The sequence below is a fragment of the Tursiops truncatus genome, chromosome 8, assembly GCF_011762595.2.
Source record: "Tursiops truncatus isolate mTurTru1 chromosome 8, mTurTru1.mat.Y, whole genome shotgun sequence".
In the NCBI taxonomy this organism is placed as follows: domain Eukaryota; kingdom Metazoa; phylum Chordata; class Mammalia; order Artiodactyla; family Delphinidae; genus Tursiops; species Tursiops truncatus.
The window spans coordinates 8,445,740-8,455,870 of NC_047041.1; the positions used below are offsets into that span (position 1 = coordinate 8,445,740).

The 10,131-nt window shown below is 40.7% G+C and overlaps 1 protein-coding gene across 1 annotated transcript; it reads left to right on the forward strand.

Moving 5' to 3' along the window:
* The first annotated feature begins 1,057 nt into the window (after positions 1-1,057).
* LOC101335370 (acrosomal protein SP-10) lies at positions 1,058-6,552 on the forward strand. Its single transcript, XM_004331287.4, has 4 exons — positions 1,058-1,183; positions 3,349-3,684; positions 5,559-5,678; positions 6,417-6,552. Exons 1-4 carry the CDS (start codon positions 1,132-1,134, stop codon positions 6,539-6,541), a joined length of 633 nt encoding a protein of 210 aa, XP_004331335.1. The 5' UTR covers positions 1,058-1,131; the 3' UTR covers positions 6,542-6,552.
* Positions 6,553-10,131: the final 3,579 nt, after the last annotated feature.

The window sequence follows — 10,131 nt, forward strand, 5'->3', positions numbered from 1 at the left end:
AGCATTAAATAATTATAAGAGTGAAAAATACATCTATTCTAGATCCAGCATTCAGTGGTACATGTAACAAAGTGGTCCAAGAGAGGTGGGCAGGGAAGAGGGAGGAGATGGGGGCTATGGTAGCTCTGCCACCCAATCCCCCAAAAGTTCTAGCTTAATACCAGGTGGATGCTTCACTGCATCCATCTTCTCAGCACTTACAGCTCAAGGCACAGCTTTCAAATATGTCTTGTAGATCCCTTTTCAATGTCCATATCACGTAAATTCTCCTGTTACCCATTTGAGTTTGCCATCTGTTTCCTGCCCAAACCATGATTGATATAGGTCATTATGAAAATACTATTAGCAGAAGTGAGCAGGGTTAAGGAAAAAATATAATAAAGTTGGGGCATCCAGATTTAGCAACTGCAAGAAATCATCATCATTCCTAGGCCTGAGGGAGCAGGGGAAGGAAAACGTGTAACCATAGCCTGGTGGAGAGCTGAAGCCATGGAAGAGAGGACACCCTTCAAAAACTGTCACATCAAGACACATCAAGAACTGTGGCAGGAAGGTAATAGGAGGGATAAATACTTCCATCTCAATCCGTATGTATGTGTGTGTGTGTGTGTGTGTGTGTGTGTGTTCTCTTCTCCAATCTTCCATTGGCTAAACACAATCTAAAGCCAACCCCAACCAGCACTCAGGTGATCAACTCAAGAGAGATCATCCTTCTGGGGTCCAGGACCAAAAGGAAAAAAGGCTGATTTAGAGAGTCAAACAAAAAATAACCAGCTAATCACACCTCACTGTCAAGAACACTTTAAAAAGAGAGTAGATAGATTTTAAAATTTGTTACATAGAGTATATGTTATTTTGGTAATATGAGTTTTTAAGGTAGGGCAGAGAGCCCCAATATACCATGGTGCATGAGCCTTCACACTACAATTTGCCATGGGTTGCCAGAGGTCCAACCTGCCTGATCGGGAGACATGAGAACCTCAGAGCACAACACATTGTGATGAATCATGGATTGTTTCTGAGGTTCTAGAATCCCAGACTCTGTGGCTCAGCACTGGGAGCTTCTGCTCACAGTCTTTTTCACGGCTCTCGGGTGCCCCGCACCAGGGTGCCCTCTCTCCCAAAATCCAGATGAAGAAATGTCTTCTGCTAGTGAGTCTGTATCTGCTTGGATCTGCCAGAGGTAAGTCCTCTTGTCTTGGTTCTGGGTGGACATGTAAGAGGCACCTTTAAGGCATTTCAGCCCTTGAAGAAGGAAGGCCAGTATCTTAGTTACCCAAACTAATCTAACTCAGAATTAGGAGTAGCTGAACAAGTTCAACTCTGAGAGCTACTGAACCGGTGGTGGGTTCCTCCTAGTTATGGCTTCACCATCAGAGACTGGCTTAGCACAGTCTCGTTCCTAATACTTTCAGCCACTTGACATTGTATCTGATGCTCTGTGAAATGAGAAGATTGGTCTAGGGGTTCTGCAGAGGTCCAGTGAAGGTTTGCCTCTGTGAACTGAGTGTAGGGGATCCTTGTGTAGTTAATGTAGGAGGAGAGACATGAGGAGATGGGAGTGTGGTATGCCTGGAAAGTCATCCGAGAACACAGCATGGCTCTGGGCCAGAGACCTTACAAGCCACTCTTTCATTGGTCTATCCATCCAGTGGTATTTCCTCTTTCAGGACCCCCATTCAGGGTGGGCTCTCTTCCCTCCTTCCTCCTACAGGAGAAGTGAGAGGCCATGAGCTCTGAGCTGCCTATTAAATGACAAAGTGTTTTCTGTAATGTCAGTTCTCAGAGATTTGTCTTTTGCTTTCTTAGCCTTTCAAAAGTTGACTGAGAAACGTAGCTACATAGCTACCAGATGGTAGTATGTCCTAGCCACTTTGTGAGACAGTGAGTCATAAACTATAAGCATGACAAAGAAATTAGTGTGTTTTTCAAGCCTCCCTTCCGTATCAGAAATTTCTTTATTAAAACTTCTGTTAACTTTTGAAGGATCAGTCAAGAAGATGATATTTCTATAACAACTTTTTAAAATTAAAAATTCCTTAAAGCCTTAGTAAATCTTACCTTTCCTTTATCAACGTATTCTAATGCTAGCCTTTTGAAAGTTATTGATTGTAAGGTCTTCAAATCACTCAGAATACATACATACATACACACACACACACACACACAAATATATATATTTGCAGGATTCTTACAGAGCTAGAGTATTTTGGGGACTTAGGCCTCAAAGATCCTGTAATTCAGCTTTTGGCTAGGATTAATAATTTAGTCATTATAGTCTACTCACCGCCCTTCTCTAGGTTACTCAGTCTAAATCAGTTACTCAGTCAAAGAGTAATAATTTTTAAAAAAAGTAATAATCAAATTGTCTGCTTGGTGCTACACTTAATAAAATGAAAGTTGTATTTAAGGATATTTGTCTGACAGCCACTAATAAGCTGGATTAAATGTAGAAGAGAGTGGTCAGAACAGAACGACCAGCTAAGAGTTTTGTAATTCCAAATGCAAGGTCAGGAGGAGGGAAAACTAAAATTAGCTGAGCACTTGAGCAACGGACTAGGCACTTCACAGTTTCTCTTATTGAATACTCATGACAACTCTGTAAAGTAGGTGTAAATGATATGTCACAAGGAATCTCAATTCAGGGATATAGAAGCAAAGATTGTTTTTATCTTAATAATTAACAGCAACTTGGCTTTGTGTCCCCAACTCACATGGATTGGGGTTGAGTGTGTGAAAGAACATGAACTTGCCAAGTAAAGGTGTCTTAGTGCCTTCTGGTAATTTTTGTGGGTTCATTAGATATTTGTCATCTCTAGCTTAAAATTTATCTTGTCCAAAGTTTAAAATCTTCCACCCTCAGTTTCAGCTAGAATTACTCAGCTACTGAAACAATTTGCTTTCTCTCCCCCTTGTATCTCCATGCTTACCTTTCACCCACAGAGGAACTGGAGGGAGGCTAGTGGTGGACTTCTGATTACATGAATGATGGGACATTGATTTCCTGATGTTGGCTCTGTCAGGGAGGCACAGTGCTTTTGGTGCTGGGTGAGGAGGCCCCCATGTGCCCACTCAGGGTACACAGATCCACACAAATGTTGTGGATCTTAAAATTCTTCCCTTCAATCACAGAGGTGGTCTCTGTGTTTCCTTAACACCCCTGTCCTTCATGGTCTCCCAGGTAATTGGTTGACTGCATCCAACATCTGCAGTATCTTCAGAGCTTGACCTAGGCCCCCAGAAACCTAGGAACCCCACAACATTAGCCTTGCTCCATAGGAAAGAACTCTTTATCCAGACGTCCTCTCTCACCTTTACCATCTCTCTTCTGTTATTTCTCCATCCCAGGAGCATCAGGTCAATCTGATGAGCTTCCTGGCTCTCTGGACCATCAAGCTTCAGTTCAGCAACCTTCAGGTGACTACTTTTCACTTGAAAACCCTTCAGATGGTGAGGCTTTATATGAGACTTCTTCAGGCGAGAACACTTTGAGTGAGCATGGTTCAAGTGAGCACACTGCGGTTGAACACACTTCAAGTGAGCATGCTGCAGGTGGGCATGCTGCAGGTGAACATGCTTCCAGTGAACAACCTTCTGGTGAACAGCCTTCGGGTGAAAAGACTTCTGGTGAACGGCCTGCAGGTGAACAGCCTTCAGGCATCCCGCCTTCAAGCACAATTTCAGGTGAGCCACATTTGGATGGGTGCCCATCCTTGACTTCAGGTGGGAAGTAGGTAACACATACAGAAAACCAATTTTAAGGAGTTTAGAAGAAAGAATAGTTCCTACACTTCACAAACAGCTCTCCCAAAGAGAGCTGTTTACATTTTACATCTCTTTACATTTCTTTACAATAATCCCAGGTGGCAAGATCCAGGTTTTGTGGGGCCCTTTGGAGGTTAAACTGTTCAGAGGGCCCTCTTTAAGAAAAACTAAACAAATATAAAAGTACCAGCAGTCTCTCCAACTTCACTCTATGTAAGAAATTGTGAATACAGATGCCCACAGCTCCCCTGGAAGGGGCTCATGGAAGAAAACTTTGGTGAGCTTCATGCTAAATCTGCCTCTTAACAAACTATGTCAAAATGCTTTGCAAACCCTCTAAAGAGATGTCCAGCAGTGGAGCTGGTAGATCTGGGTTTTCATGTTTGAACACGGTGTCAATGGAAATAATAAACAATCAATAATAATAATAGAAAAGAGTTTTATTTGAGCCAAAGTGAGGACTACAGCCCAGAAGCCAGCTTCCCAGATTACTCTGAGAAACTGCTCTGGAGGAGCAGAGTTTTCAGCACAGTTCTATATCTTGTCAGAACAAAGAACATTAAACAAGTCAGGGATACATTTCTTCAAGGTTAAAAACAAACAAACAAACAAAAAGACCAGCACATACATGTACAGTGTGGCCTTGGCACCTGGGAAGGGAGTTTTATCATCAATGGAGTACTGGAACTGGCATCCCATGAAGAGGGGTATTTAATCTTTATTTTTAACATGGACATTTTTTACTTCTGGTTAATGTGACCTTTTCTCTAATAATTAAAGCAGTTGTTCAATAGGCCACAAAGAGGCTGTTCTAGTTAGCATAAAATTCAAGTTAACTAATGTATAAGCCAGAATAACTTCTCCATACCTCACTCAATATGTGAACATTTCTTTCATCAATGGAAAGTAAAGCATGCTGACACTTTTGTCTGTTAGATCCGGAAATAAGTTCCCAGGACAACTGCAATTCTTTGGCTCTTACTCAAAAGGGGTTCTTCAAGGAAGGAAAGCAAGATCCAAGTTTTAATGTCTCAAGTTATTACCAGACATAGACACTTTATATTTCACCCCATTACATAAGTAGCAGTATTCCAAATTTTCAGACGAGAGAAGTTACATCATCCGGCTAGAAAGTAGCAAACCTTGGACTCAAACTTAAGTCTGACTCCAAAGCCCATATTTTTTCCACTTTATGCTTCCTTAATTAGGGAATTGGCAGTGGAGGTAGAGAGGCAATATGGAATCGCTTCAAAGAGACTGTGCTTTGTGACAAACTGACCTGACTGAAGGTCACTTTGAGAATAGAGAATTGATGTAATGTTTGCAACATTACAGCATTCTAACACAGCTTATTAATCAGTCAGATTTCACTGCAAGTGTTTGTGCCTTGTGATAAGTGAGAGTATGATGGGGAGTAGGAAAGGGAGCCAGTCACATGAGGAGTTCTATTGCTCCTATTGAGTTAGACACGGCAGAAGGGCATCTAATGATAAATGTCCGGGAAGCCACTGGGTGATGAATTAGAATAAAAGTCAGTACTAGAGAGATAAATGTGGGATTCATCACTAATGAAAATCATAAATGAAGCAATAAGAATGAAGGCATTTCCTTTGGCACAGAAGAGAAAATATGCTCTTTCAGACACAGAGCCCTCACATCCCTAACAAGAACCAGGAAATGAAATGTGTTGTATCCACCTACTTGTTGCCCATCATCCCTCCCCAGATGAGTGACTCAAGGCTATACAACCTGGATCCTAAGGTTATTTCATCAGGCTGATCTTAAATTTTCAGGCCCAGTATTAAATTGCCACACATGCTCTTATATGAATGACCAAGGAATATGTCTTCAAGGAGAGGGAGTCTGTTCCACTCAGAATTCCCAGCAGTGCATGTTAAAGAAGATCTTTGAAGGTATGTGGGGACTTCATGAGCCAGTCTTTGCCAGAGAACACATCAACCAGCTTGAGTACTGATGGGGAGGAGATAGGGTGGCAGGGGCCGAGGAGGGAACAAGCTGTGATTCCCCAGAAACTTGGAGATCCAGGAGAACCTTATCCTTTCAAGAATCAAGAGCAGAATTCCAGCTATTGAGGGAGAGGCCCTTCCCAGCAGGCTTATGATGTCTTAAAAAGAGGCAGGGAGATTGGCTGTCTCTTCCTATTAAAGAAATGTGTGGGTTGCCCCTTGAGACATTGACAGTAAGCTCAGGAATGTGTCTATCTTGTTCATGGCTATATATTCCTAGCACTTAGCACAATGTCCAGCCCATGGTAGGCATTTAGTAAATATTGAATACATGAGTTAAGTAATAAACAGTTGTCCACCAGTCTGTGTTCACAGGTTGGCAGACCTGTATGTGTCTTCCTACACCTCTCTACCCTTACATTCAGTCCTCATCCTCAAAATAAGGGATCTTGGTTACTTCCATCCCATGAACTTCCCTTGTGGTTTGTCTGGTCCCTCACTAGAAAGAGTGGGCAACTCATCAGGGGAAGGGCCCAGAAGAAGCAGATGGAAGGGAGGAAGGAAAGAATATACAAGTTGGAGGACCTGGTCGTGCCTACATAGGGACACTGGGAACCATGGATGAAAGCTAAGATTGGAGGAGGAAGCTTTCTGCTCATTACAGTCTGCCTCTGCTTCTTTCAGGTGGAAAACTTCAATTCATTGTCCAGGGCTGTGAAAGCATGTGCCCATCCATGAACCAATTGTCCCGTGGAACCAGGATGCAAGTTATATGCTGTCGGAATCAATCTTTCTGCAACAAGGTCTAGAAGCCTGTGCCCTTGCTTCCTGCTCTGAGTCAGGCAGCAAAAGTCCTCCATCACCCTACTGGGCTCAATTTATATTTAGTTCCTTCCCCAGTCAAAAACTAATCACATCTTCCTCTGCCTGACTATCAGACAGGAAGTTCAAATATCTTTCCTCTCCTATCCATGCCCGGTTACACATTCTTCTCTGGCCTCCAACTTCCCTATCCCCTTACCCCATCTCTCAACCTTCCTTTCTTTTTCAATAAATTCCACATGATTAAAGAATATAGACTCCAGACAGAGTCTTTTCCCATCAACCAGGGGCAGGGTCACTCTGAGCTTCCTTCTGCTCCACACAATAAAGTAGATCCATTTTATTTCTTTATTTTTCCTTTTTTTTTTTGGAATTTTATTTTATTTATTTTTTTATACAGCAGGTTCTTATTAGTCATCCATTTTATACACATCAGTGTATATAGGTCAATCCCAATCTCCAATTCATCACACCACCACCACCCTGCCTCTTTCCCCCTTTGGTGTCCATGTTTGTTCTCTACATCTGTGTCTCAATTTCTGCCCTGCAAACTGGTTCATCTGTACCATTTTTTAGGTTCCACATATATGCGTTAATATACGCTATTTGTTCTCTTTCTGACTTACTCACTCTGTATGACAGTCTCTAGATCCAGCCACATCTCAACAAATGACCCAATTTCGTTCCTTTTTATGGCTGAGTAATATTGCATTGTATATATACACCACATCTTCTTTATCCATTGATCTGTCAATGAGTATTTAGGTTGCTTCCATGAACTGGCTATTGTAAACAGTGTTGCAATGAACATTGGGGTGCATGTGTCTCTTTGAATTATGGTTTTCTCTGTGTATATGCCCAGTAGTGGGATTGCTGGATCATAAGGTAATTCTATTTTTAGTTTTTTAAGGAACCTCCATACTGTTCTCCATAGTGGCTGTATCAATTTACATTCCCACCAACAGTGCAAGAGGGTTCCTTTTTCTCCACACCCTCTCCAGCATTTGCTGTTTGTAGATTTTCTGATGATGCCCATTCTAAAAGGTGTGAGGTGATACCTCATTGTAGTTTTGATTTGCATTTCTCTAATAATTAGTGATGTTGAGCAGCTTTTCATGTGCTTCTTGGTCATCTGTATGTCTTCTTTGGAGAAATGTCTATTTATTCTTCTGCCCACTTTTGGATTCGGTTGCTTGTTTTTTTAATATTGAGGTGCATGAGCTGTTTATATATTTTGGAGATGAATCCTTTGTCCGTTGATTCATTTGCAAATATTTTCTCCCATTCTGATGGTTGTCTTTTCATCTTGTTTATGGTTTCCTTTGCTGTGCAAAAGCTTTGGAGTTTCATTAGGTCCCATTTGTTTATTTTCATTTTTATTTCCATTACTCTAGAAGGTGGATCAAAAAAGATCTTGCTGAGACATGTCAAAGAGTGTTCTTCCTATGTTTACCTCTAAGAGTTTTATAGTGTCCGGTCTTACATTTAGGTCTCTAATCCATTTTGAGTTTATTTTTGTGTATGGTGTTAGGGAGTGTTCTAATTTCATTCTTTTACATGTAGCTGTCCAGTTTTCCCAGCACTACTTACTGAAGAGACTGTCTTTATTCATTGTATATCCTTGCCTCCTTTTTCAAAGATTAGTTGACTATAGCTGCGTGGGTTTATCCCTGGGCTTTCTAACTTCTTCCATTGATCTATGATCTAACAGATCTAACAGATCGTCCATTTCTGTTTTTGTGCCACTACCATATAGTCTTGATTACTGTAGTTTTGTAGTATAGTCTGAAGTCAGGAAGTCTGATTCCTCCAGCTCCGTTTTTTTCCCTCAAGACTGCATTGGCTATTTGGGGTGTTTTGTGTCTCCATACAAATTTTAAGATTTTTTGTTCTAGTTCCGTAACAAATGCCATTGGTAATTTGATAGGGATTGCATTGAATCTGTAAATTGCTTTGGTTAGTATAGTCATTTTCACAATATTGATTCTTCCAATCCAAGAACATGGTATATCTCTCCATCTGTTGGTATCCTCTTTAATTTCTTTCATCAGTGTCTTATAGTTTTCTGCATACTGGTCTTTTTTCTCCTTAGGTAGGTTTATTCCTAGGTATTTTATTCTTTTTGTTGCAATGGTAAATGGGAGTGTTTCCTTAATTTCTCTTTCAGAATTTACAGCATTAGTGTATAGGAATGCAATGCATTAATTTTGTATCCTGCAACTTTACCAAATTCATTGATTAGCTCTAGTAGTTTTCTGGTGGCATCTTTAGATTTCTCTATGTATAGTATCATGTCATCTGCAAACAGTGACAGTTTTACTTCTTCTTTTCCAATTTGTATTCCTTTCATTACTTTTTCTTCTCTGATTGCTGTGGCTAGGATTTCCAAAACTATGTTGAATAATAGTGGCAAGAGAGGACATCCTTGCCTTTTTCCTGATCTTAGAGGAAATACTTTCAGTTTTTCACCATTCAGAATGATGTTTGCTTTGGGTTTGTCACATATGGCCTTTATTATGTTGAGGTAGGTTCCCTCTATGCCCACTTTCTGGAGAGTTTTTATCATAAATGGGTGTTGAATTTTGTCAAAAGCTTTCTCTGCATCTATTGAGATGATCATATGGTTTTTCTCCTTCAATTTGTTAATACGGTGTATCACATTGATTGATTTGTGTATATTGAAGAATCCTTGCAACCCTGGGATAAATCCCACTTGATCATGGTGTATAATCCTTTTAATGTGTTGTTGGATTCTGTTTGCTAGTATTTTGTTGAGGATTTTTGCATCTATATTCATCAATGGTATTGGTTTGTAATTTTCTTTTTTTGTAGTATCTTTGTCTGGTTTTGGTATCAGGGTGATGGTGGCCTCGTAGAATGAGTTTGGGAGTGTTCCTTCCTCCACAATTTTTTGGAGGAGTTTGAGAAGGATGGGTGTTAGCTCTTCTCTAAATATTTGATAGAATTCACCTGTGAAGCCATCTGGACCAGGATTTTTTTTGTTGGAAGATTTTTTTTTTCGGTACGCAGCCTCTCACTGTTGTGGCCTCTCCCATTGCGGAGCACAGGCTCTGGACACACAGGCTCAGTGGTCATGGCTCACAGGCCTAGCCGCTCCACGGCATGTGGGATCTTCCTGGACCGGGGCATGAACCCGTGTCCCCTGCATCAGCAGGCAGACTCTCAACCACTGCACCACCAGTGAAGCCCTTGTTGGAAGATTTTTTATCACAGTTTCAATATCATTACTTGAGATTGGTCTGTTCATATTTTCTATTTCTTCCTGGTTCAGTCTTGGAAAGTTATACCTTTCTAAGAATTTGTCCATTTCTTCCAGGTTGTCCATTTTATTGGCATAGAGTTGCTTATAGTAGTCTCTGAGGATGCTTTGTATTTCTGCGATGTCTGTTGTAACTTCTCCTTTTTCATTTTTAATTTTATTGATTTGAGACCTCTCTCTCTTTTTCTTGATGAGTCTGGCTAACGGTTATCAATTTTGTTTATCTTCTCAAAGAACCAGCTTTTAGTTTTATTGATCTTTGCTACTGTTTTCTTTGTTTCTATTTCATTTATTTCT

Coding starts and splice junctions, on each gene's coding strand:
- LOC101335370 (XM_004331287.4), top strand. CDS start 1,132: ATGAAGAAATGTCTTCTGCTAGTGAGTCTGTATCTGCTTGGATCTGCC. Junction 3,685..5,558: donor GCCTTCAAGCACAATTTCAG/GTGAGCCACATT, acceptor TTAAATTTTCAG/GCCCAGTATTAAATTGCCAC. Junction 5,679..6,416: donor GTTAAAGAAGATCTTTGAAG/GTATGTGGGGAC, acceptor TGCTTCTTTCAG/GTGGAAAACTTCAATTCATT.